Source organism: Alternaria arbusti (assembly GCF_024043155.1).
Source record: "Alternaria arbusti strain BMP 1465 chromosome Unknown scaffold_5, whole genome shotgun sequence".
In the NCBI taxonomy this organism is placed as follows: Eukaryota; Fungi; Ascomycota; class Dothideomycetes; order Pleosporales; family Pleosporaceae; genus Alternaria; species Alternaria arbusti.
In genome coordinates this window covers 307,165-332,751 of record NW_026249945.1, presented here as the reverse complement: position 1 = coordinate 332,751, position 25,587 = coordinate 307,165, and the positions used below count along the sequence as shown (strand labels likewise).

Here is a 25,587-nt window from a genome sequence, read left to right as displayed (position 1 = left end):
AAAAAGACCTGATCTCCAAGCCGTGACCAATGCATCCAAGCACCTCGATGATGACCGCAGCGTTTCAGCATGTCCCTTAATCATCCGAGTGAAGCAAAGGCTACCGGTCAGACGGAAGAGCTGTCTGAACAGCCGACAATGCTCCTCGCAGCAGGAAGACTCAGACAGAACGTCTCCATAAGAAAGACGTGGGCCTTTTTCTCAATCTCCCCACTGAATCCTGCGAAATTCCGTTTCTTGTCAAGGAAGTCATACCAGATGACGCGGATATCGAGGTTGGCGATTTCCGTGAGGTTTGCAAGCGCCCCAAACCCACCTGGAAGCGGTCCCCACGTGATCCGCGAACTCAAATCGTCAGGTCGAATGTCACGGTGCGTGATTTGCTTTGGGTGTCTTTCTAAACAGTCGATTGGGTCAAGACCAATCGCCAGTTTCTTGAGCGAAGGAAGTGCAATTGGTAGCAGCTGCATACCCCCTGTGATGTCCTTCTTGATTTGCACAACCATCAAGGTCCAGTTGAAGGATGTCATCGCGCCCAGTCGTGTGAAGTAATCAGAATAGGGTATCGGTATAGACGGATTGTGTATGCGCAGATTCTCGAAGCTTGTGGACTGAGTCGCCGGATTGATGAGACCATACACGGTGACCCGAGGCAGATAGGCATGCTTGATTCGCTGTCGAACTTCCATTGGGACCGAATTTCGGAAAGCACGGAGAAGGTATCGATGTGGCTGTGTATCGCTGCTGAAGGTCCACCGAAACGTTGATCCTGTAAGATACTCCACGGCCTGATGATACGCCTTGGTTGAGTACTGGTCCTTCAATTTCGTGAGGAGGTCGACAGCTGGTGCATGAAGCTGGCCTTCGTTATCGTGCAAAAGCCTGATCTGAATGTCGCTGCTGTTGTCGCTCGCTGCCCATTTGAAGATCATCTGCTTGATCTCGAGTGGTAAGAGCTCGTCAAATGCCTTTGCGAATGACATATCCTTGGGAGACATGTCGGTGATTGAGTTGTGCTTGTGGTGAGCCGACTGAGCGTACTGTTGTTGAACACCGGAATTCGAGTCGAATTCTTTTCCTGATCGTGCAGTAGCCATAGGCTCGGTGGGGTGGTAGAAAAAGAACAAAAGCCCTGGAGTGTCTGGGTGTGGCCCAAGGAGTGGAATTGCAAAGCCTCGTTGGGCTAGCAGATTTCCTATCTAGGTATTGTTGTATCAATTTCTACTCTCCCCTTCACTAGTCACCCTCACCGTGTCACCTCACTTGACGTAGGTGAGCATCTAATCGCGTGAGGAACGACTGCCCACGGCGACGATAATGGAACGCGACATTGTAATGAAGTATTTCCCTCGACTACGCGTACGAACCCACAAGCCTACGAAGACTAATCAGATCTGTCGTTGTCGATATGTTGTTTGCTTGAGATTCTTTCACTTCACGTATTGTGTGAGTAACACTGTTGTTGTAGGCACGCGACGCGCTGTCGAAAGCGTAGGAGCCTGGCGATGACGAAACATGGCCCCACTTTTACCGTGGGGCAGACTCGGCCGCGCAGCATCTCCAAACCAGCACAGCAAATGTCTAGTAACGCTATTTAGGTCGTTCAAAAATGATCTAGAACGCGCTTTGATGGCGACGCACATATGCAGGCAGCGCCACAGGTGAGTCAGGCAAGATGTAGCTTCCAAGCTTAAACCCGTCTCGGGTTTAACGCCCACACTAGCAACGCGGGTGGTCACCAGTCTTTTGTGGGATGAGATCTTTTCCGTGCTTTTCCGTTTCTCTTCATCTTTTCTTCTCGACATCTATAAGCAGTTGATGTTGAGTTAGCATTCTTACGAAGCGTCAACTTGCGTTCTCTGATCCAACACGCGGCACAGTCCAGCATTGCCACCATGGCTCCCACGGCGATATCGCGGATCGCTGGATTTCTCGGCATCACATCACTCAACGCGACTGGACGGGATGCATACATCATCATCACACTGCGATCGTTGAGAATGTTCACGGCCGGCATTCCGTCGCTGATTCTCGCCCTCTTCTTCTCCTCGCTCAAATTTCCGGATTCGAGGATCGGGGTCTTCATGACATTGACATTGCTCGGAGATGTCCTACTGTCATTGCTGCTTACTCTCGTGGCGGACAAAATAGGCAGGAGAAGGATTCTGTTCATGGGTAGTGTGATGATGGCTTGTTCAGGCGTCGCATTTGCGCTGTCGGAAAACTTCTTCATTCTTCTGGTTGCGGCGGTGTTCGGCATCATTTCTGTCACCGGTGCTGACTGTGGTCCTTTTAGGGCTGTCGAGGAGAGCATGTTGAGTGGCCTAACAGACGAGACAACAAGAAGCGATGTACTCTCGTGGTATGTCACGGCGACAACATTGGCAGGGGCCATTGGCGCAGAAGTCGCAGGGAGAACGGTGAATGCTCTCGAGAAGAGCAGCAGTAATGTGACCAAGGCATACCATGCCCTGTTCTGGGGCTATGCAGCCTTCGGAGTGCTTGGTAGCATCCTTTGTCTGGGTTTGAGTAGCAGATGCGAGGCTGCAGGTGAGAAGCGGGCGGAGATGCAAGAGCGAGGACGTGGTGGGGGCCATGGCGAAGAGGAAGAAGTGCTACTGGAGGCGATGACACCCAGCACCACGGGCGGTTTCGACCAAGACCGCGAGCACGTAGGAAGACCAGCGGGTGTCAGGAACCCGCCATCGCAAAAGAAAGCAAGCTACTTTAGTCAGATCTCGCAGAGTACACGATCCGTCATGTACAAGCTCTGGATTCTCTTAGCTGTTGACAGTCTAGCAGACGGCATGACACCTTACTCCTTGATGAACTACTACGTCGATCAAAAGTTCCACGTATCAAAGTCTACGCTTGGGGATATTACCTCGGCTTCGCAGTTTCTCTGCGCAGTTGGGGCTATCTTCGCCGGACCATTGGCCAAACGCATAGGTCTCATCAACACCATGGTCTTCACTCATCTCCCATCATCAATCGCTAGCGGCTTCATCCCATTACCTTCAAAAGTCGGTTGGACTGTGGGCCTACTGCTATTCCGAGCTTCTCTCAATAGCATGGATCAAGCGCCGCGTACAGCTTTCATCGCAGCGGTCGTGAAGCCTGAAGAGCGTACAGGTGTCATGGGAATCACTAGTATGCTGCGCACGTTAGCCATGAGCGTCGGGCCATCAATCACAGGCTTCCTCTCCGGAAGTGATAACTTCTGGGTGGCCTTCGTGGCTACGAGTATCTGTAGGATCACCTACGATATCGGACTATGGATGTTGTTCGTAAACGTCAAGGTAGACAAGGACGTTGGAAGAGAAGACGATAGGGATAGCGTTGATGATGATGCATGGAATGGATTGCTCAGCGACACAGAAAGTGACATCAGTAGCGAGGGGGGGAAGAGCAAGGATATTGATCGCGAAAGTAGGGTATAACCCAAAGATTGTATTGAGTGAGGTGTTGTTTTGCCTATCAAAGCATGATCAACATCGCCTTTCAAACTAGCATGCAGCCTTCTCTGCTCCAAGCATTGTGCTATCCCGATTATCAGTAAACAATTTGACCTTTACCGCTCTTGCCTGTCTCTTCTGAGCTGGCAAACTGTCTTTAGTACCGAACCTCTCCTTAGTATGATGATCCAAGCCGTGTAACAACGGCACAAGCGCACTGCTTTTCCACACTTGCGTACCAGACGTATGCGTCATCGTCATCGTCGCGAGCAAGAAGATCAAAGTGGCCACGACAGCCGCGATCGGTAAGACAGCAAAACCCCATCGGATGTGGACATAGGATTCTACCGTTATCGACTTGCCGTTCGTATCAACAGCGCCATTGAAGCCGCGAAAAGCGGTTGTCATCGATACGGCCAAGTCGCTCATTAGCATATTGAGTCCATCGGCGTACTCGTAGTAGTTCCAGTAGAACGCGGTGACAATATCCGTGTCGAAGAAAGTCTCGCCTGATGAGATACCGACTGTGAGATTGACAACTACGGCGCGGTCTGGATCGGTGACACTTCGGGTGAAATCGCTAGTCGTACGGGTGGCGGAACCGTTGGTAAAGATTGCACTAAACCATCCGCGTATGCTCAAAAGCGCTTCCATGCCAAGCAAGTACGCAGTGTCATCAGACTTGCCAGTGATGTAAACACCATAGTCGGCGGCAGGATCGGGGGAGCTCATGTCGATGACAGTGTGGTTGAGAACAGAGTGCGTGACATTCTCTTGGTGCGTACCGTTTGTGACCGATGCGGACAGCGTATTTGCACATGCTTGCAGGCTGCACTGTGATGCCCAAGGGTTCAGAGCGTTGGGTGTATCTTGAAGCTCTGTACCCATGAAGATGAGTCGGATTATCGTGGAGTGGGGCATGTCGCCATACGCCGACGGGATGAAGGATGTCATACTGAATACATCGGAGCTCGTGTTGACTAAAAAAACAGTGTAAGCAATAAGTACCCGCCAATTTACAGTTTGCAAATGCGAAACTTACGATGAGCTCCCTGTGGTACTTGCCATCCGCATGAGGACATGTTTGGCGATGCACCCAATTCAGGTGGACAGTAGCGCGTCATGAGCGGAGTGATGTCTGTGCACTCATGGCAAATAGCCAGCGTCTCGAAGGGTTCCCAGGTGCAGGTACCACTCTGGCACTTGAATGGTAGTGACGCAGCAGGTCTATTGTTCTCCGCGAACAAGCCGTTGTAGACTGCGGCTTTAAGTGGGAGAATTGGCACGAAACCCGCTAGAAACCTACGTCAACGAATGATATCGAAATGCGCTCAATGCTACTTACTCGTGCTGGTGTTACCCGGTAACGCAGGGGTGAAGTTGAGGGCTCTAGGCATGATGGCGCCAAAGTCGCTTTCCACGTTACGGATTTTGTAGGTTGCGATCTGCTGCGCGAAAGGCCCAAGGGCGAGACCTATAACAGCGACGATAGCGCCGAAAGACCCGAGAAATCTGATCAAGCATTCGTCAGGCATCTGTCAACCATGTCTTGAGCTGAGAAACGTACCCTCCTCTGGCAGTCGCCAGCAGTTTGATAGAGCCCCACGAACCACGACTAGCGTCATCGAAGGCCTCCATGTCAGACAATGGAGCCGATGTCTGCTTGAAACGGATCCATTTCGCCTGCGATAGTCCACTCGACAGGCAAACCGACATTGCAGCGTTTGCAAAAGTAGCCAACAGGGCAATGAGAGCGTTCAAAGTTATGCTGTAAGGCCAGTCTGGCAATGCGTGTCCATTGTATTTGGCTACCACGCCGACAATGGCGGCGACAGCACCCAGCCCGATTGCGACAGCCATGATCTCGAAAGCCCAAGACCGCGCACGGGACGCGCCAGCCTTGCTGTCAGACTTTGTACTACATACCTCCGACGACGTCACAGCCGTGCTGTTGGTAGACGAACTCCAATGCGTTACATGCTTCTTGATAGAAGGTGATTTAACAGTCGAACGTGGACTCGTGGGGCTGAAATCGAAGTCTCGTATCTCTTCATAGTTTTGCAGGGTGGACGAAGGCGGAGTGTAGTCCTCGTTGACCGGCGTCACTTCCACGTTGTGCTGTAATTTGGGTAGTTGCTGGTACGCCATCGCGAGGCTGAGGCTGAGGCTGAAGCAGGTAGTACCCGAAGATGAGCCCTAACTGCAGTGTTTCACAATGCGGCGAAATGCTCAGGTCTGAGTAACCTAGATATCTATGAATATATAAGGGATTTCCGCTTTGGTCAGCCGCTGTATAGTGCCGCTCCTTCCAAGCGTGATAAGCACAGACAACCCGCTCTCAAGAAATGGTAAGCTTATGCCGCCATGCCCACGTTTGGGGTTCAGCTCACACACTGCCACATCGATGCAGCTTTGTGGTGCAGGCGTACTGGTTCTTATTCGCCAGTCACGCTGTAAAGATTACCTGCCACATGCGAGGCCCTTGTATTAGGCACTGATTGTCTTGGAAACAATGGAGGATGCTGGCGATAAGCAAGGTGGCGGCGCAGTATGTTCATGGCAGATCGGCCAAGAGTGCCTCGTGGAGCAAGCGTAGTAGATGATCGGCAAGACCATGCAGAAGCTCTAGATTGCATTCACCTCTCGGTGTCCATACTCCGAGCCTGATCCGCATCATTGGTAAGCATCCTCACTATATATAGAGAAGCTACTGCGATGCCCGCACTTTCCGCCCCATCCTCGGTCGACATAGCTTCATCCGGCGTTTGCGATCTTGGCAAGATATGCCTGCAGAAATGCGCTAGAGCACCATTTGATAGTACATGGTATGCGAACAGGTCTTATCGCGCGGGGCTGGCGCAATGTCTAGGAAGGATTGCCGTGCGCATCGTGGTGGAAAGGGCCTCCCTGGTGGCTGTCGAGGTGGGGCCGAACACCACCTGGAGTCCTGGACACTTGAGCCGGCTTGGCGCAAACACACAATCAGCACCAACAGACAACCTATTCTGCAATTTTGTCGATGCATGCGACTATACAGAACAGGCTTAGCTGCACGGGTTCCAGTATGAGGCGTGGACGCAGAGCGATAGGTCGGCATGGCCGTGGACAGAGGTATGGTTGCTGTGTCACAGCATGGCGAATGCTCAGAAGTCTTCGTCTTCGTCATCGAAGTCGTCCTCGGCTAAGATGGCTGCGGCGTTCGTAGCATCCAGGTAGGCTTTGATATGCGCGATGGTTTGCTTCTGAGCCTTCCACCTTATCAGGTTTTGGCTCTCGCGATCCACGACTTCCTTGGACCAAGTCATCGGATTGGGATCAACGTCATGATCGATTTCCATACGACCTAGGCTTAGATTTGGTAACCCGAGCAAGCTCTCCTGCCATTTCTTGAATTGCTCGTCGACCTCCGCCACTTCCCTGTGCATTATAGCTCTTTCCTCTTTCATTGTGTACAATGCATCTCGTTCCCGAGATGACATTGAAGCTTCTCTTCGCAAGAGCATGAGGGTTTGAGCGGCATTGCGCTCGGCAAGTTCCACATCTTCGTAGTCCCGGACAACGGTCATCGAAGAGTATTTGCCCCATAATGGGGTCATGTTGTCCATCTTCCAAATGTCTCTACCGTGCTTATTGTTACATGGATTCAACTTCGAACGATAGCGCTTACGTCGCGTGTCTCGAAGGCGTCCTCTAGATGGCTGTATGTAAATTCGTCTTCTTCGGTGTCTTTGAGTAACAGGTTCAGAGCTCGTTCTTCTCGAAAGACATTCTTCAGCATACGCTTCCAATTCGTAACCCGGACAATGATGGTGTCTTCGTCTTCGCGCTCCACCAGTTCAATATCCACGTCTTGCTCGCCTGCCATGCCAAAATCCACAACCGTTGGGCCTACTTTGACACACCAACGTAGCTGCCCGTGCACTGAAGATGGCTTTCGTAGATCAAGACATTGTACGGTATGGTGCCACCACGGATTGTCGGGTTCAATCTCGCCGATACTGCGGACAAACGTGTCATACCAGGACTCCTTGATGCGAAAGTACGCATTTTGTGGATTCCATACGGCTTGGTTGCCCACGCGCTCGTCTAGACGTTCGAAAGTCGCGTGGACAAATGCCAAGTCCCAATAATCTCTTGCGCATTGAGTTGCTCCATGAGTTGACCTTCTTTCGGTCCGAGATAGCCAACCAACTCCACACGTTGGATGTGATAATAAAGCACAGACGTGTCAATCACTTCTTTGAAGGCTTTGCATACGAGCCGGTGGTCCAAGATGTCCGCTGGGTCGGCGTTGTCAAGGACGGTCAAAAGGACTTCGGCAGGTAGAGTCGGTAGCTGAGATGGGGATGCTTTCTGGCTTGCTGCAAGGCTGCTCAAAAGTAACTCGTGATCTCTGCCCTTCTCTGGTGGCTGAGATGTAGCTGGAAGATTGGACGGATCGCTCTCGTTGTCTTCTTCATCGTCGTCGTCGTCGTCGTCCAGGACCACACGACGCACTCTTTTGTGTGTTGTGGGCGAAACATCGTCAGATCCCGAATCGGAGTCGTCCACAACTAGTGGTCGTCTGCGAGGAGATATTTGAGGAGCTCTCGGACTCCTCACGAACAATCCGGCGATTCCGGGGGCTGACCATCTCGCATGTGATTCGCGTTGGCAGGCAGGGAGGGTTGAATGAACGATGTGCACGAGTTCGGTGCAAACGATAGTGAGATGGTGAATTTCCAGTGAGATTGAGGACAGCGGTGATAACACGTTGGTGTTCATGCAAACAGGAGAGCACAAAGAGCAAGGTGGGCCAGCCCGAAGCCGGCGGGGACTGCTGCAGGAACCCGGCGGGTCCATCCAATCACGCACCGAATTGCCGGTGGTGACCGACCCCAGCGTCATCACTTTCCTTGTTTCTCCAGCATCTGCACGTTTGAGTTGTAGCGCTGGTCCATTTGAACTCGTCTCGTAATAATCCGGTAGCAATGATTTTGGGGCGTACTTTGGTTGGGTATATAATGACGATGCCGATTTGGCGGCGGCAGTAATCGTGTTCCGTCCTCGTCTTCAACGTGACTGTTCAGCACATTTTACGTGTTCGTCGTGCTCAAAATAGCGTACGCTGTTCCAGATATCGCGGACACGACTGGAGTTTGGCGATTAAAGGAATTGGGGTTCGGCGCTTTTGCTGGCAGGGCGCTGTATCCGCTTGCTTCTGTAACTACACGCGCCGATCGTCGCTGGGACACCACGTGATCGCGGGTATACGCAGAGCTTAAGCCCTAAGACACATGAATGTTCGCTTCGTGGTCATTCATCATATATAGTGGCATTAGGATAGCGCGTTGGCATTGATTAACCTTTTCCCAAACCTAAAGGGCTCTGATAAACGCTGTAGTAGAGAGCAGACCATGTGTGTTAGGACAACAATAGTCTTGTCGCATCAACGAGGCTTGTGTAAATTTCTTGCGCGCTCAGCTTTCAAAACCATAAGATCTCTTAACCTTCACCGAAACGGCCAGCCACAGCAGAGATATTTCATCCTCGTCCAATTGCATACGCACCGAAGCAATGGATTAGGTCCCGCTTTTCATATCCTTTGTGAGTCTCTCGAGGACTGTGTCGGTAAATGCCCAAACGGTTGAGCTGTATTGCGCTCCCCAAGCGTATCCAGTACACCACATATTTCTATATCCCTGCAGTGCATATAAGTCTTGAACAAAACCTGCTCGAAACCGCTCAGCTGACCGCGGCCACCAAGGGCGGCTATGATCCGAAAGCGCTTTAAATTCCGCTTCGCAATCCGCGGGGACAGTTCCAGCATCCTGTATTCCTTTGACGCTTTCCAAGACTATGTTTGTGAAGGCTTCCGGAGATATCGTGTAGTTGGCGCCAAAGACGACTCGGAAGAGACCTTGGCCTGCAGGCCCTGTCGAGTCTAGACGCAGACTGTGTGACCAGTCTTTGATCGCAAGCTGGTCAGCCGGTACCGCTGCCGAAGGCAAATACGTGATGGAATAGTTTTCTGGCAAGCAAGGCGCCTTCAAAATTCCTACGAAGTTGGCCTCTTTGATCCAATTCGAGAAGGCAGCCGTTTCCTTATTGTCGAGATGAAAAGAAGCCAGATTTTCCAGGCTTGGGCCTGCGGTGTACAGAACGCGACGTGCCTTGATGATGTAGCTGGTATCGTCCTGTTTGATTGATAGCCTTATCCCGTTTCTGGTTCGCTTCACATCGTGAACGGTGCTCAATAATAGTACGTCCGGCTTAAGGAGCTCGAGCGCGCGTTCGTAGAGGACACCGTTATTGCCAACGGGTCTGAAAAGTGTGCCGCTCAATAGACCTAAGAACAGTAAGCTAAGACCCCCAGCGAAAGAGAGTCTCAATTTGTGAACAAGCCTGCAACATCGACTGACCTTCCGTAAGTGAGGCCCCAAAAGCCTGTAAGACGGTGAGCGTCAAAAGGTTGCGGATGCCTCCATAGCCCACACCAGATATCACCACTATCCGTGGAACGGCGGCTTCCAACTGATGGAGCTTGGCAAATTCACCGAATGGCGTAAGAAGATCTTCAGGGATATCTGCTGGAGGCGGAAATTGCCAAAGGCCGGGCTCCAATATATCCCTGTACTTCGACGTGATCGCAAGCCATCGCTGCAATGCTTCGTTGGTTGCATTTGTACTCGGGGCGCTGTAGTCCTCCAGTTCCTCACCCGTCTTGACGTCGATATTGAGTGCCGTCAACCTCTGATTAGTGGGGATCACCGTATCAATCCCAAAGCGTGTAAGGAAATCGATAGCCGGTCCGTAAGGTATATAGCTTTGGACTCCGTAATCAATCGAAATGTTTGTTTCGGGAATGTGGTAGGCGCTAGTGTGACCACCCAGATTTGGTCTGGGCTCGATGAGCACTATGCTCGTGTTCAGGTCTTCGCGAAGTCGAACGGCGGCGTACGTCCCCGATGCGCCTCCGCCGATGATTGCAACATCTCTGATCAGCTCAATATGATTTGGGGTAATTTTGCCCTCGGCAGTTTCCAACGTGACGTACGAATACAGAGAGCGCACCAATATATTGATCAATCGAGTCATGGCGAGGATGGGGTGATAGGTAGCAGACTTAAGGAAGGCTCAAGGTAGGCCTTAAGTATGACCTGACGGACTGCATGCAGCAGACGTCTTACCGGCTTCATCAATATTGCTAGTTGAGTGCATAAGAAAAGCCGCCGGAACAGCCGGAGTCGAGTACGGAGTGGCTGTAGACGAAGCTCATAGGACTTCCAGCACAAGGTGGGAGCTTCCAGTCATCGGTGGCGCCTGCGAGATGCATGGCCATGCACCTGGGCAGCTGAAGGGCCTTTCCGAGGAAGCGTGGTTTAAGTGTCGTTGGAAGATAGACGTATTAATGCATCCTCGCAGTGAGAAATTCAGGCGCCGCGATCGACCTGTTTCTCAGAGCTTGTTGCACACCTGAGCCAGGCGCAAGGCCGCCGTGACTGAGAAGAGTTGGGATGCGGAAGCAACAGTGGAGACACCCCGAGCCCCGGAAAGCTTTCTTGGCACGCTAAAGCCACTCAAGTTAGGTAGCGCTGACGCCGACGCGCTGCTTCCCCAGTAACACGCCAACTTCAATGTTGGCACGCGTCGCGACAAGTCAACTTCCTTCATTTACGAGGCATGCCTGCATTTAACATGCATGATTGATACATGCACGCGACCACTCCAACAGCTGAGCCATCAAAGCTATTGCAATCATACCGTATACCAAAGTACCATCTCAAAGACCTAGCCCAACCCAGGACCAGACCGCAGTCTGAGTCAAAGGCGCACTCTATTCTTTCCAACAGCTGCGTGCGCCATGCGAGGAGCTACCCAGAGCCAACGCGTTCGATCCCGCGTGCACGTGTCGTGCCACGGAAGCTGTCCTCAGATCAGTGGAGACCATCATCCGCAGCACATTCTCGCGACAAAATGGGAAACTTACCGACTTAGCACATATCTTGCGCAACGGCTCATTAAGGCCGTTCGATTCGGCTCACCTTTTCCTCTTACGAAATGGGATCGAGTGACCGGCATTTCCGAGTACACGTGCGGGTGACTACATCGGGTCGCAGTTGTTGTAATACCATCGCGACCTTTTTGGCTGATATCACAGATATTTCCGAAGACTCCCGAGTGCGATGTTCCCATTGCTGATAAGTGTCAACCTGGCGATGTTACTACGCATGCATTGACCTCTTCTTCCTGCAACAGATTTGCGTTCATTTGTTGACTATTCGGTCTTCTTTGCGACGATACGATGGGACTTGCGATCGCAAAGAAAAGGTATCACTGTCACTTTATTGTCAGGCACGGCCCTTGCTGGAGAGCAGCAGTGCAACTACGTGGCGGGCCTGGTCAATTTTACCGTCTTCGTCAACTGTTCCGGTGAGCAGCCATAGGGACCTGCTCGAGCTATAAAAGCTTCCTGGTATTGCGGTAAGAACCGTTGACTGCACAGGACAAAGACTCGTTATCCAGGCTTCCCACATCTTCGAGCACTTTACGACAGTACTGATAATGTCTTCTTTCAAGATCATAGCAGGATTGCTGATCTTGGCGATGTCGCCCTCCGCCATTTCGGTCTTCGTATCTCCAATTTCTGTCACGTCTACTCTTTCCGAGACCACTACAATGTCGAACTCTATATCCTGGTCAAATGCCTCTACCGCGAGCTCGTTCACGGACCCTACACACGCGATGGAGAATCACTCCATCGTTAACACAACCCTGACTTCAATAAAGAGCCAGAAAACAATCACCGAGACGTTCCCCTTGGAACAGGCCACCTCGACTACTCTATTAGGGTCGCCACAATGGACAAATGATAATGCATCTGGCTATGCCAACACTAGCACCATCATTGGACATGCAAGCAGGAGCTCTATTTCTTCAGTATATTCCAGGAATAAAACACTAAGCCTGGTATCTTCGCCACCGGCTATTACAGCTACCAGCACGTTGAATCCCAATTTGTCCAACACGCCCAGCTTGGAAACGCTCTTGACGACCAGAACCACACAACAAGAAACATCAGGTTCATCGTCTACCGAATCAGTGGTGCTCTCAGGAAGTTTGAGCTCTACTACACTTGATGAGCACTCCTCTTCGGCTTCGTGGACGTCGCATGCTGGCAAGTCCACGATATCCACGACACCCGCTACGCCCCGAATTACCATGACATCGGTGCAAACTCTCATCGCACCTATCGTCTCATACACTATCGGTGGTCAGGTCTTCTCTACGATCATTACAGCTCCATTCGCAGCACCAACGCTAGTGATGATTACGACTGTGACCCTGGGGCAGACTGCAGTTCTGCAGTTTCTCTCCGGGGGCGCAATAGTCACACCTATCCCGATACACATTTCAAATGCACCTATTATGCCGACATTGAACCCCACTGGTTTCGAGATATCTTCTGCATTGACGATAGCGTCACTGCGATGGATGGGTGTGGCGCTAGCTGTGCGAGACTGGAGCCAGAGTAGTATGGATCCAGCAAAGCAAACCGTGGTTGCAGAGGGTGTTAGCATGTTCATGGAAGAGATGGGCTCACTCATGGCTCGAACATCCCCAGACGACGAGGATGACCACGACGATCATGACAAGAAAGATGGCTCATGCATACGGTCTAGCAGTGGGCTTCCGTTCATTGGGGATATCTTCAAAACGATTTCGTGCGTTGTTGGCATGGCGTCAGACATTAGTCATACGTTTGGTATGTTGATCAAGGGGGCAATGGACGTTCAAACAGCAATTTCGACATCAGCTGTCCAGATGGCGGCTATTGTTGATGTGATCAAGTTTATGGCGAATCCATCCTTGAACACACGGCCAGCCACCCCACCACCTTCGCTTCCTTCTACAAGCAATGGGCCACATGTTACTGAATCTACAATTGAACTCACCTCAATCCCATTTCTGACGACTCAACCAAACTCCTGGCCTTTGCCGTCACTAAGTCCGTTGCCATCGGCCGGCACGCTCCTGTCAAGCTCTGATGCATCGACTGATACTTCCCGTTCCAGCACTTCGGTATCTTCTAGTGTCTCTAGTACCATGGCTTGCGCTTTGCCAACTTCAATCGTTAGTGCCTTACCAGGAAAATTGTATACGAAGAAGCCCTTCTGTCCTCGGTTTCAGCTTTGCGCATTGTCCTGCATAGCATGCCTTCAGGATATCTATGTAGAGAGTATGGAAGGATATGGTGTAAATGCGGTCGACGGCGCATACAACAGGTCGGATAACCTCGACTCGGCAATTTTGGCACAGCTCGACCACCCGGAGAGTACTACAGAAGAAGGCATTGACACCTTCATGCGTTCGAAATTTGCTGAAGCGAAGCGTAAATGGCAAATGGATAACAAAAATCTAGTCTTTGTTCCTCATGGGAGTAGTGCTGAGACGATGTACGGCGTTTCATCTGCTCTTTTCCGTACATACGACCATGAAAAGATGGTCTTGGGACTAGTGGATCTGTACGGATGCACGTCTATATTAGTCGTGTCAAAGGCCGCAGTCTGGTGGTCCCACTTTTGGGAAAACCCCGTTTTTCTCACTTATGTCAATTGGAGATACCCGGAGCGTGGGGTGTACAATACCTGGGATGATCATGTAGATGATGAGGAGGAAGGCGAACGGAGTACCTTTCGGGCTGATGTGCTCGACGTTCTGGAGTCAAGGAGCAACTGCTATATGAACGAGGAACCAAAGAGCTTTTTGGGGTTGGCATGTCACGTCGACAAGGCCTTCGCGCAAGGCGAAGAGCCACGAGTCATTATCATCACGCCTGAGTCTGAAGACGGTTCAAAGCTAGAGTACCCGGAGCATATTAACGCCATCCGAAGCGTCCTGAAGGACAGTGTCTTCAAAGACGTGGGTGAATATGATGATAACCATGTGATAGTTGTGGCATACAACCGCGAACACGGTAAGGATCAACACGCGAAACCGCCCCATGAAGGAGGCGACCCAGAAAAGTATTCATGGCTGAATGGCAAGTTCATGCTACAGTTCGATCCGCAGCATGAGCCAGGCAGGGCTGCATTGGAATTATGGGCGGAACAGAGTTCGCAGCCCGTTTTCTCCACTCAATGGGCATCCCATCAGACTGTGAGCTTCACAACGACAAACCCACCGTCAAGTACGCCGAATTCTATTCATACAACTGGCCCGTCTTCCTTCACAACGATCGCAACTTCGCTAGCTCCAGGTGTGCCAAGACCAGGTATCAGTGGAATCGCAGGGTGCGCCTACGTGATTGCAGACAATGGACAACGCTGTGTCGAGGACTATTGCAACTGCGGAGGTACCGTGGCACCCTTATTGACCATGACCGTAGGCAGCACTCTGGAGCTCAACTGCGAATACTCAACCCAACCAAGCTGGAACCGCTGTCCAGGCGACCCAACGGGGTCGCCAAAGTCTACGTCTGCATCGCCGCTACCATCGCTTACCACACCGTCTCCAACGCCTAGTCCACTTTATGAACAGGGTATTTGTAGGCTGCATATCAAGGAGTGGACTAGAGGGGATGGGTCTGCTGAGTTGAGTCTGGCTGTGTTCGACAACAGCAGCCATGCTCCACTTTCTTACAGTCATTACGAAGCTGTGCGGTTCGGTGATATTGCCGTGATCGAAGGCAGTGAAGCGATATTAGGCTATCCAATTGAGGTCCACTTGGGCAAACTGGCATGGCATGAGAATGTGTATGACTCTCTTGATCTAGTCATCACCTTTGGCGATGTCGCGACCGTGTCCTTCAAAGATCAGGATGCATCGAAGTACCCGCACTGCAATGTTGGAGGGTGGGATTGGGGCGGTATCTTTAATCTCGAAGCGCCCGTAAGTTCACCAACGAGATCTCGTGCATGAGTTGAATCTGGAAGTGTACTGACTAAGCTATAGAATCGTCAAGCAGACTGTTTCTGGGCGTGTTGAGCGGCGGAGTTGATCGATCAGGTAGGGTTCGTAGATCCATGGCGAGTGAGCGCGCGGAGGATCAGGCTCATGTAGTCGTAGTCGCAGTCGTAGTCGTAGTCACCAAAGCGGAGTATATGTTTCGAAGACGATTAATGATGAAGTTTGTGGTAGTAAAGTGTCCATGACTGAGACGTGGGTGAAGGCGCCAGTCGCGTGCTGTTTCCGGCAATAGCGAGTGACAGGGATGGTGGGTGCGGCGAGAAGCCGCGGAATCCGTCACGACGCGCGGGAGGGCTGCTTGTGTACGTATCTGTCCAGTTGGCAGCCCATCATCGCGCAACTGCGCCTCGCAACCTAGAATTTGTTGCATTCCCCTGCATTGTTTCCCAGCCATTTCTACGCTTTCACAGCAACGTTTGCGCGCCGGTTACGCCTACGCCACCACGGCGCATCGACTGTTTCAGAGTGCCAAGCGTCATCGGGGCTGCCATTGCATAGCTTCGAGGCTGTGATTGTTCCCGCAGCCAGCTGTTCTTTCGCTTTGCGCAGACACCAGACCCCATCACACACGGTTACGCTCGCCTCTATGCAACCATGAAATACAACAAGGGCCTCCTGCTGCCCGCCCTGCTGGCACTAGCATCCACCGCCGCCGCGAAGAAAGAGGACCCGCTCGTTGCGGTGACGCCATTCAAGAATGACCTCGTCAACCTCATGTACTTTGACGATTCCGGCGTCGCCTTACTCCAGGAACTCGAGACGGGGAGCATCTGGCGGTCGCAAGATGCCGGCAAGGGCTGGGGCAAGATCGACGAGTTGCGCGGACTGGGCATAATCAAGAGCCCGTATGACAACAAGGTCGCGCTGGTCCTGGGCGAGAAGAAGCATTGGATCACGTACGACCGGGGAGACAACTGGGACAGCTTTGAGACGGAGCTTCCACCTTCGCCGCAAGTACCGGTCAACTGGCATGCGCAGGATAACAAGAAGATCATGATCCACGAGATTGAGAACTGCTTCACTGCGCCATGTCTTGGACGAGTATGTGTTCTGTACGCTTTGTAGCAATTCAGCGACTGACCCAAACCAGACATACTACACAACCGATGGCTTCAAGTCAGAGCCCAAGGTCCTCGTTGACGACCGCCGCATGTGCCAGTGGGCCAAGGGCGCCGAGCGCTTCCTCGAAGGCAAGGACAAGCACGACGACCGGATACTGTGCATCACAAGAGGCAAATACTCGGACAGGTCAAAGGACTTCAGGCTCCTGATATCCGACGAGTGAGTGGCGACGGGCTAGAACCGCAGGCAACAGCTAACAGGCGCAGTTACTTCAAGAATGAGGAGGAGCCCGTCATGTCCTCCGGCCGGACCGTCCAGGGCATGGCCAACATGGCTGCTGTCAAGGGCTACATCGTCGCCGCCGCCAAAGCCGAGCACTCGAGCGAACTCGCCCTCTACGTAACCCAGGACACCGAGACATGGCACCATGCCCAGTTTGGCGACCACAAGATTGAGGAGAACGCATACACCATCCTCGAATCAACCAATTACAGCATACAGGTCGATGTCACGACTTCCAAGTTCGTCGACATGGGCAATCTCTATACAAGCAATTCAAACGGAACCCACTTCACCAAGAACGTCGAACACACGAACCGCAACGAGGGTGGCTACGTCGACTTCGAGAAGATCGCCAACATACAGGGTGTCGTTCTGGTCAATACTGTGGATAACTGGAAGGAGGTGGAAAGGTCAGGCCGGGGCAAGAAGCTCAAGTCGCGCATCAGTTTCGATGACGGCAGATCGTTCGAGAAGCTCACAGTCAAGGGCAAGGACACCGAGTTGCACCTGCACTCTGTGACCAACCTGCACAACAGCGGCAGGGTCTTTTCGAGCCCAGCACCCGGTATCGTCATGGGCGTTGGAAACACTGGAGAGTATCTGGGCAAGTACACCGACGGCGATCTTTACGTCTCCGACGATGCCGGTCTCACTTGGGAGCTGGCACTTGAGGAGGCGCACAAGTACGAGTTCGGCGACCAGGGCTCCGTTCTAGTAGCCGTATTTGACGAAGGCGACACCGACGAGATCAGGTACTCATTCAAGCACGGACGAAAGGATACCTGGCAGAAGATCAAGCTTGACTACAAGATCCGCGCACGCGAACTTACGACCCTACCTGACTCGACGAGCTTGAAGTTCATGCTGTACGCATCCAAGAAGAAGAAGGAAGGTGGCGGCCGAGAACATGTCATTATCCACCTCGACTTCACTGATATGATGAAGAAATGCGGCGACAGCGACTTTGACGATGAATGGTCTGTGCGCAAAGATGCGGACGGTGACCCGAGCTGTGTCATGGGCCACAAGCAGTTATTCCGCAGGCGCAAGTGGGACGCCGAGTGCTTCGTTGGTGAGGTCTTCAAAGACCCTACACCAAGCTTCAAGCCATGCGATTGTGACATGTACAGGGACTACGAATGCGACTTCGGTTTCACGCCCACTGGAGAAGGCAAGGAGAAAAAGTGCGAGCCCGACAACACATTCCGCCTACCGAGCGGCGCTTGTGAGGGTGACGCGAAGACATACAAGGGTAAGTCGGGATGGAGGAAGATACCCGGCGACCAATGCAAGGGCGAAACGGACAGAGACAAGGAAGTTGAGCGCGAATGCGACGACGCAGAGAAGCCACCACCAAAGAGTGATAAGATTACCAGCGAGATCACCAGGTTCAAGGGAGGCGAATTCTTGGAGCAATACTACCTCGAGGGTAACACCCAGAGTGACCCTGAGGGTAATGACCGGGACAAGGACGAAACAGTCGTTATGTTGACCGACGAGCGAACTGCTTACATCACTCACGACCATGGAAAGAAGTGGAAGAAGGCCGTCGATGATGAGGTCGTTCGGATCTATCCTCATCAGTACGACAACAACAGGGTCTACTTCCTAACCGCCGGCAAGAAGTTTTACTACTCTACAGATCGTGGACGTCATGACAGCATCCGCTCTCACCAGGCACCCGTTATGCCCAACAAGGAAAGGCTGCAGATCATGCAGTTCCATCCCAAACAGCAGGATTGGATCATCTGGATGGGCGGAAAGAACTGCGACAAGCTTGGTGACAAAGACTGTCATACTGTAGCCTACGTCTCACAGAAGAATGGCGAAGAGGAAAGCTGGGACCCGCTTGTACCTTATGTCAAGAAGTGCGCCTTCGTATGGCGCGAGGCCGGTCGAAGCGTCAAGGAGGAGCAGGTTTTCTGCGAGCAACACACAAACGAGGAGATGAGCGCTCCACTCGAACTCATTTCCAGCGAAGACTGGTTCAAGAAGAAGGATGTCAAGTTCAAGTCTGTTGTAGAATTCGCGACCATGTCCGAATTCATCGTTGTCGCAACAAAAGCCGATGATGGCACCCTCCACCTGGATGCCAGTCTCGACGCCAACACTTTCGCCGATGCCAAGTTCCCTCCCAAATTCTTCGACGTCCACCAGACTGCCTACACAGTTCTCGACAGCTCCACTCATGCAGTCTTCCTCCACGTGACAGTCAACCCAGCACAGGACCAGGAGTACGGCTCTATCATCAAGAGCAACAGCAACGGCACGTCTTACGTGATGAGCCTGAGCGCCGTCAACCGGAATACAGAAGGCTATGTCGATTTTGAGAAGATGCAAGGTCTCGAGGGAGTTGCTGTCGCCAACGTCATTGTCAACGTCGATGAGGTCAACAAGGGATCCAAGAAGAAGAAGCAAAGTCGTATCACACACAACGACGGCGCGGACTGGGAAGCTCTGCAAGCACCCGAGAAGGACTCGGAAGGCAAGGCATATGACTGCGACGTTTCGGATAAGAACAAGTGCGGTCTACACATCCATGGATACACCGAACGCGCCGATGCTCGGGAGATGTACTCTTCCCCGACAGCAGTTGGATTGATGCTTGCTGTCGGTAACGTGGGCTCAGAGCTGACCACCTTTGGCGAAGCCAATACGTTCATGACGACGGACGCAGGCATTACCTGGACAGAAATCAAGAAGGGCACCTACGCCTGGGAGTTTGGCGACCAAGGTTCCGTCATCGTCATTGTCCGCCGTGGAGAAGACACCGATCACGTCTACTACTCGCTTGACAGCGGTGCGAAGTGGAACCTATACCAGTTCTCCGATCACAAGATGCGTGTCGAAGCCATTACCACTGTGCCCAGCGACACTTCTCTAAACTTTCTCCTTTGGGGTAAGGACAGCAAGGAACTTGTTGCTGTCAACCTTGACTTCTCCGGTCTACCGGAGTTCAGCAAGCCTTGTGAGCTCGACGAAGAGCATCCCACAAGCGGTGATTATGACCTCTGGACCCCACAACATCCTCTACAGCAAGAGGAGCCACAATGTCTTTTCGGCCACGTAGCGCAATACCACCGCAAAAAGAGGGACGCCAAATGCAAGAACGGCCAGCGTATCGACAAGATGCACAAGATTGCCCGAAACTGCTCCTGCACCAGACGGGACTTTGAATGGTAACACACACTTCTCACTTTTAACAGGCGACATAAGTTAACATTCCACAGTGCATACAACTACGAACGCGATGCAAGCGGCGACTGCAAGCCTGTTGCCGGTCTCGAACTCCCTGAAGCCTCAGCCGTATGCAAAGACAAGAACGTGAAAGAGTACTACACGGACGTCCGATTCCGCAAGATCCCCCTCTCTACCTGCGAAGGCGGCCGAGAGCTCGATAAGACGGGTGACGTGCAGCCTTGCCCTGGCTTCGAGGAGGATTTCCAGAAGAAGCACGGCATTGGTGGCTTCTCGCTCTTCTTGGCCATCGTCCTTCCTTTTGCTGCCGCAGGTGGTATCGGATATTATGTGTGGAAGCACTGGGACGGCAAGTTCGGTCGCATTCGCCTCGGCGATGGCAATGGAGGTGGAGCGTTCGACTCGGACCAACCATGGGTCAAGTATCCCATCGTCGCTGTATCAGGCCTTGTGGCTGTCGTCAGTGCGCTACCCCTACTCGTGGGCAGCGTGTGGCGATGGGCGGCAGGCAGAATGGGTGGCGGAGGTGGCTATGGAGCATACGGCAGGACGTATACTTCTAGAAGCAGTTTTGCGCGTGGCAGGGGTGACTACGCGGTTGTCGATCCCGACGAAGGAGAGCTGCTGGGCGATGAGAGTGACGAGGAAGTATAGAGGTCCTGTTATTAGATGATTAAGATGGACATGGGAGACTTGGTATTGGTCATGGTCATGGTTATGCTAGTTGGTTGAAACGATGGGTTTGGGGAGGGGCAGGGTACGATAGGATCGAGTTTGTACATTCTTTGTATCAATCGAGCTGTTTGATGGCTATGTAAATGTAACGCGATATTCTCTTTCTGAATGGACCACGCATGTTGCAGTGCCGACTGAAGACTGCGCATATCACGTGTCCAATGCAAGCCTTGGGCTTCAGTGTTTCTCAACCGAGGGAACTCAGAAGAATTTCAACTCAACAACCAAAGTACACCACAGTCATGTTGCAGACTGCGCATAGCCTCCTGCACAGGCAGAGCTGCATACCCTGCTTTGGCGGGTTCACGGGTGGCTAAAGCTTATCGCTTTCGCGTCTGTCAAGATGCTGTGCGTCATGAAGAGAGTTTAGTGTGCATCGCGTAGAATTCTCTACCCCAGCCGTTGGGCAGATAGAGTAACGGTACGGTCGTCCGTGGTGCATCGACAATCTAAAGTCCGACATAGAGCGACCCCAACCACGACCATGCTGCTCCACAGTAAAGATCGGAAAATTTGACATTCCCTACCAGTGTTCGCCATAACCCAAATAGTTTCTGCATCGTTGGCTGAGGTAGATTGGATCCTGTAGATCTCCATCTAGTGGCGCGATGGAAACTTCCCCATCCATCTCGAAGCGAGGGATTGGTAGTGTGGTTTCAAGCGCCGCGCCTAATCCCGACTTGTGTGGCCATGATTCGAAGACCAAGCCACGATGCGGCGCACATAGATTGAGGGTCTCAGTGGTCGTCGTCCTGCGACCAGGGCATCCAAACCAATCTGCTGGGCCTTGCTGGACGTGAGGCGCAATTGTTGTCGATGGGCCAAAAGTAGGCCGCGGATCAAACATTGTCATCTTGTTTGTTTCTGACAGCTTTATGCCTCTTTCTTTGACAGGTGAGACTGCTCTTTACAGGTCATGGTTGTTTATGCCGCAGTTCTTGTTGTTCAGGCTGAAGTGGTCTTGTAATTGGTGGTGCGTGGGTGGTGTTTCTTATGCGTGCTATATCTGACATCTCGAAACAGACCCTCGGGTGGTACGAGTCGAGGACGAAACGTTGGGGAACTGGACGCTGTGTTCAAGGCACTACGGCAAGGGCGCACGTCGTGAAGACGCTTCTGCCAGTACTCGGGGGGTGTGGCTACTGCATGGGACGTAGTTATGCACACAGACGCAGTACAATGTGCAGTGTGAAGAGTCGTCTGTTCCCAGTCACCGGGTGTGTAACGCCATCAGTTCGTACGAGTCCCCTTAATAAACATTGAAACGCCCCATTCGGATTTGTGGCTCTGGGTGTTTAGTTTCCGGATGGTGGACGGCTTGACACATTGCGGAGAGAGACCATTGTGTCGCGTCAAACTATGCACTCTCGACGGTGGCGACTGGATGCAGAGAGAGGAAAAGCCGTTGCGGTGCCGAGTGGCTCAGGCATTGACGCGTTCATAGGACGCCACGGCTCTGCTGGCGGTCGTGCATGATCTTTGGACGCGCAGACGGGCCCCTTGGCCGTGCGGACTGTTGTCTGGATTTTCTTGCGTTGAGTGCAGGTTCATGCATCATGTGGGGATTGGCCCTGGGCGCTTGCCTGGTTTGGGTTGTGACGCAGGCCCACGCTGTTTCAGAAGCGGACAGCCAATCAAGCTTGAGTCGGCTAAGGCTCCTCCTTCCCTCTGTGTCAGTCAAACTACCAACGCGGCAGGGGCGAGTGTTTGCATTCAATTTCCGCATCTCCCACTTCAGCAACTCGAAAGCCCGGGAACGGTACTGTGCGACCAACAACGGATAGGTGCGCCCAAACATATTAATGTTGGCCGTGCAATACAACGTTGGCTATTGGCCAGTCGTCGCTCTACCACGAACAATCTCCCGAGGCGCCCCAATCGTGCGTCGAGGGTCCCTAGGGCCCGCCCTACCCCTGGTTAGCGATTTGATGCAGACCGTCGCGGCTTGGCTACCGGCGCGCAGTAGTGAATTGGGCCTGGTAGCTCGCGGGAACAAGCCCACAGCCAAGCCGTTTCACATGCGGAGGCTCCAACGATGAGCTTGGTGGTTATGGCCTGGACACTTGCGAAGCGAGTACATGAGGCCGTCTCGTCCGCCTGGGCAGGTTCCCATCACTCCTTCCCAACGGTCTTGGTCCTTCTTTGCTCCTACAACCCCACATTCGCTTCCATTCATTAGGAGTGCTCTGTCTCTCTCTTCAACACTCACTTTTTTCGTCTCTCACTCACTTTGCTTCCCTTCACCACCCTCCCTTTCTTCTTCTCGCGTGCTGGCACGTCTTGGCCGATACGCCTTCCTCCTCAGACACGTCCTGCCTGATACACGACTCCGTCGCACCTGCACGTTGATGTGAGTACCCTAGCTTTTGCCAACCCAAGGCTGCCGCACATTGTGTGCCTGCCCTACCCCAATCTGCCGTATACCTCGACCCCACACAGCGCTATTATAGCCCTTTTGTATGCTTGTCTCAAAAGACGTAGCCCCAACACCGCTTATGTTCACGGTTATAAACCGACAAAGACGGTCGCTGGTCCACCGCTTCACTAGTCGTTTGTTCACAGCAGGCCTGTCACTGACTTGCACCTCGTAGCGTTCCTTCCACATTCATTGCCAGTGACTACCAGGCTCGCCCCACCTTCGCTTCTACTCCTCCAACAACTTTTTACCGGACCGGATCCTTACCGTAATCAACATGAAGTCTTTCTTCGCTATCGCCGCCGGTCTCCTGGCCGCCAGTGCCTCCGTCTTTGCAGCTCCTGGACCCAGCAACCCCGGCTACATCAGCAAATACTCTCTACCCTCGAACCATTCTGGAGATGTCAAGGAGTACATCATTACCTTCTGGCGTAATGAGACCATCCCTAGGCCCGTCGATGAATATCTGGACGCCCTATCTCTCAACAAGAACGATACACTAGTATACGAATCTGAATGCGAGGACCCTAAGATCTTCATCGTGAAGATGTGCGCGGAGCACGCCAAGATTTTCCAGGGCATGACTGAGGTGAACATCGTAGAAGAGAAGGCCGAAGTCAAGTCTTTCGCAGAGCAGCAAGGCGCTCCCTGGGGTCTGCAGCGAGTCTCGAGCGCGGCCGGCGCTAAAGGATCTCCTCAGGACCAGGATTTCGTCTACTCTTTTGATGATTCAGCTCTCGGTGCCGGAGTCGACATCTACGTTATCGACACTGGCGTACGCACTTCCCACGCTGTGTTTACTGGACGCGCTTCTGAAGGTTTCACCGCCACTGGCTCTTTCGTTGACGGTGATGGTCACGGCACTCACGTTGCCGGTACCGCCGGTGGCGCTAAGTTCGGTGTTGCTCAAGGCGCCAACATCATCGAAGTCAAGGTTCTTGGAGACGACGGCTCTGGTGCATCTTCCGACACCATCAAGGGTATGGACTGGGTCATTACCAACCACAAGAAGCGCAGCGCACAGCCAGGCTTCGTTGGTTCCATTATGAGCATGTCTTGGGGTCTTCAGGGTACCGCTGGTTCAGTCGATGAGATTATTCAAGGTGCCTCAGCTGCTGGTATTCACGTTTCAGTTGCCGCTGGTAACGACGGTATCGACGCTTGCGGTAGCACCCCCGCTCACCTTGGTGGCAAGAACTCCAACGTCGTCACTGTCGGCTCTGTCAACATCGACAACGAGATCTCTACCTTCTCCAACATTGGTCAATGCGTAGACATCTACGCTCCCGGTGAGCAGATTCTCAGCTCCTGGGCCACTGGCGACGCTGTCATCAACTTCCTCTCTGGTACTTCCATGGCTTGCCCTCACGTCACTGGTGTCATGGCCACCCTCATGACCCAGGATGTCGCCGGACTTGGTCAGAACCCCGCTGCCCTCAAGGCCAAGCTCCTCCAGACTGCCCGCCAGGGTGATGTCAAGGGTAACACTGCCGGAAGCGCAAACCTCCTCCTCAGCAACGGTGTTGATGGCAACGTTGCCAAGCGTCTTACCAAGAACTACGTCGTGCCAGACCACAGCGGTCTGAACGGTAGCCCAGCTGCCCGCGCCGCCGCTGCTGTCATCGCTAAGGACATCACCCTCGACAAGCGCTTCCAGCTTCACTCCCGGGAAGCCAAGCTTCGCTTCTAGAGCAAGCAAGAGCGCATTACATGAGAGCATAGCGATTGCATGATACCCCTCATTGTTGGTACCTCTTCGAAAAGTTACCGCGGCATTTCTGTCTCATCTTTGGGCTCCTCAAGCTGCCCCATAATAATCCAATGTACCTGCTTCAGCACGGACTGGTCTCTTTTTTTGTCATCAAGTGAGGAGTGTGTGTCGGATCTTAATTTCGCTGTCAATACTTTTATTCATCGCATTGACCGGCTGGGGTGAAGAAGGACATTGGGTAATGGATGTGTACGAAGTGATCCTGCTATGAAAGATCCCATGCGCAGCCACACCGGTGGGCTTCTAAGCCTGTGTGTTACATAGACGAATCTAGTCATTGTACATACCAACTTTTGCATCTTATCCATGTTTGCATTCGACATCTGTGAAGAATGGCACGTGCGGCTATGGCTGCCATGATCCAACGCACAGCATTTCACACTTGCTGCGCGGACAGCGACAAATGCACTCCAGCATTACACGGCGAGCACATGTCGATGCGTGTAGACGATGGCCCCATAGCCATTCGAAGCATTCATGCACCGCCACTCTGCCAAGCTGGCGAAAAGCGTTGCAGGCTGCACGTAAAATACTCGCCTACCAGGCCGCCTGTCTGACATCCCCGATGCTGGACGTTGATCATACGGCAGATTTTGATAGTGTCTTGGCCAAGTCAGTGCGGCAAATGCAAGCGAAGCCGGTCAGTCCATGCTTCACTTTTTCGTAGATCAAACCGGTCACGTGCTGGTCCATGTGCGACAACTAAATGCCCATGCGCA

At 52.6% G+C, this 25,587-nt stretch overlaps 7 protein-coding genes across 7 annotated transcripts; 4 read left to right on the top strand and 3 right to left on the bottom strand.

Annotated features, from left to right (window-relative positions):
* Nucleotides 1–107: 107 nt before the first annotated feature.
* J4E86_004614 (uncharacterized protein) lies at nt 108–1,097 on the bottom strand (the record flags this gene model as incomplete). The annotated part of the gene is made up of 1 exon (XM_051445152.1): nt 108–1,097. The coding sequence occupies one exon, from the start codon at nt 1,095–1,097 to the stop codon at nt 108–110; it is 990 nt and encodes a 329-aa protein (XP_051303249.1).
* Nucleotides 1,098–1,895: 798 nt separating this feature from the next.
* Nucleotides 1,896–3,440, top strand: J4E86_004613 (uncharacterized protein; the record flags this gene model as incomplete). Its single annotated transcript, XM_051445151.1, has 1 exon — nt 1,896–3,440. The coding sequence occupies one exon, from the start codon at nt 1,896–1,898 to the stop codon at nt 3,438–3,440; it is 1,545 nt and encodes a 514-aa protein (XP_051303248.1).
* Nucleotides 3,441–3,506: 66 nt separating this feature from the next.
* J4E86_004612 (uncharacterized protein) lies at nt 3,507–5,603 on the bottom strand (the record flags this gene model as incomplete). Its single annotated transcript, XM_051445150.1, has 4 exons — nt 3,507–4,435; nt 4,498–4,749; nt 4,801–4,967; nt 5,023–5,603. 4 exons carry the CDS (start codon nt 5,601–5,603, stop codon nt 3,507–3,509), a joined length of 1,929 nt encoding a protein of 642 aa, XP_051303247.1.
* Nucleotides 5,604–6,598: 995 nt separating this feature from the next.
* On the bottom strand, nt 6,599–10,532 carry J4E86_004611 (uncharacterized protein; the record flags this gene model as incomplete). The annotated part of the gene is made up of 5 exons (XM_051445149.1): nt 6,599–7,060; nt 7,123–7,541; nt 7,619–7,953; nt 9,189–9,783; nt 9,857–10,532. The coding sequence occupies 5 exons, from the start codon at nt 10,530–10,532 to the stop codon at nt 6,599–6,601; spliced, it is 2,487 nt and encodes an 828-aa protein (XP_051303246.1).
* A 3,645-nt stretch (nt 10,533–14,177) lies between these two features.
* Nucleotides 14,178–14,959, top strand: J4E86_004610 (uncharacterized protein; the record flags this gene model as incomplete). Its single annotated transcript, XM_051445148.1, has 2 exons — nt 14,178–14,594; nt 14,828–14,959. The coding sequence occupies 2 exons, from the start codon at nt 14,178–14,180 to the stop codon at nt 14,957–14,959; spliced, it is 549 nt and encodes a 182-aa protein (XP_051303245.1).
* A 1,039-nt stretch (nt 14,960–15,998) lies between these two features.
* Nucleotides 15,999–20,600, top strand: VPS10 (vacuolar protein sorting/targeting protein PEP1; the record flags this gene model as incomplete). The annotated part of the gene is made up of 4 exons (XM_051445147.1): nt 15,999–16,445; nt 16,495–16,685; nt 16,733–19,927; nt 19,979–20,600. 4 exons carry the CDS (start codon nt 15,999–16,001, stop codon nt 20,598–20,600), a joined length of 4,455 nt encoding a protein of 1,484 aa, XP_051303244.1.
* Nucleotides 20,601–23,374: 2,774 nt separating this feature from the next.
* On the top strand, nt 23,375–24,787 carry J4E86_004608 (uncharacterized protein; the record flags this gene model as incomplete). Its single annotated transcript, XM_051445146.1, has 1 exon — nt 23,375–24,787. One exon carries the CDS (start codon nt 23,375–23,377, stop codon nt 24,785–24,787), a length of 1,413 nt encoding a protein of 470 aa, XP_051303243.1.
* Nucleotides 24,788–25,587: the final 800 nt, after the last annotated feature.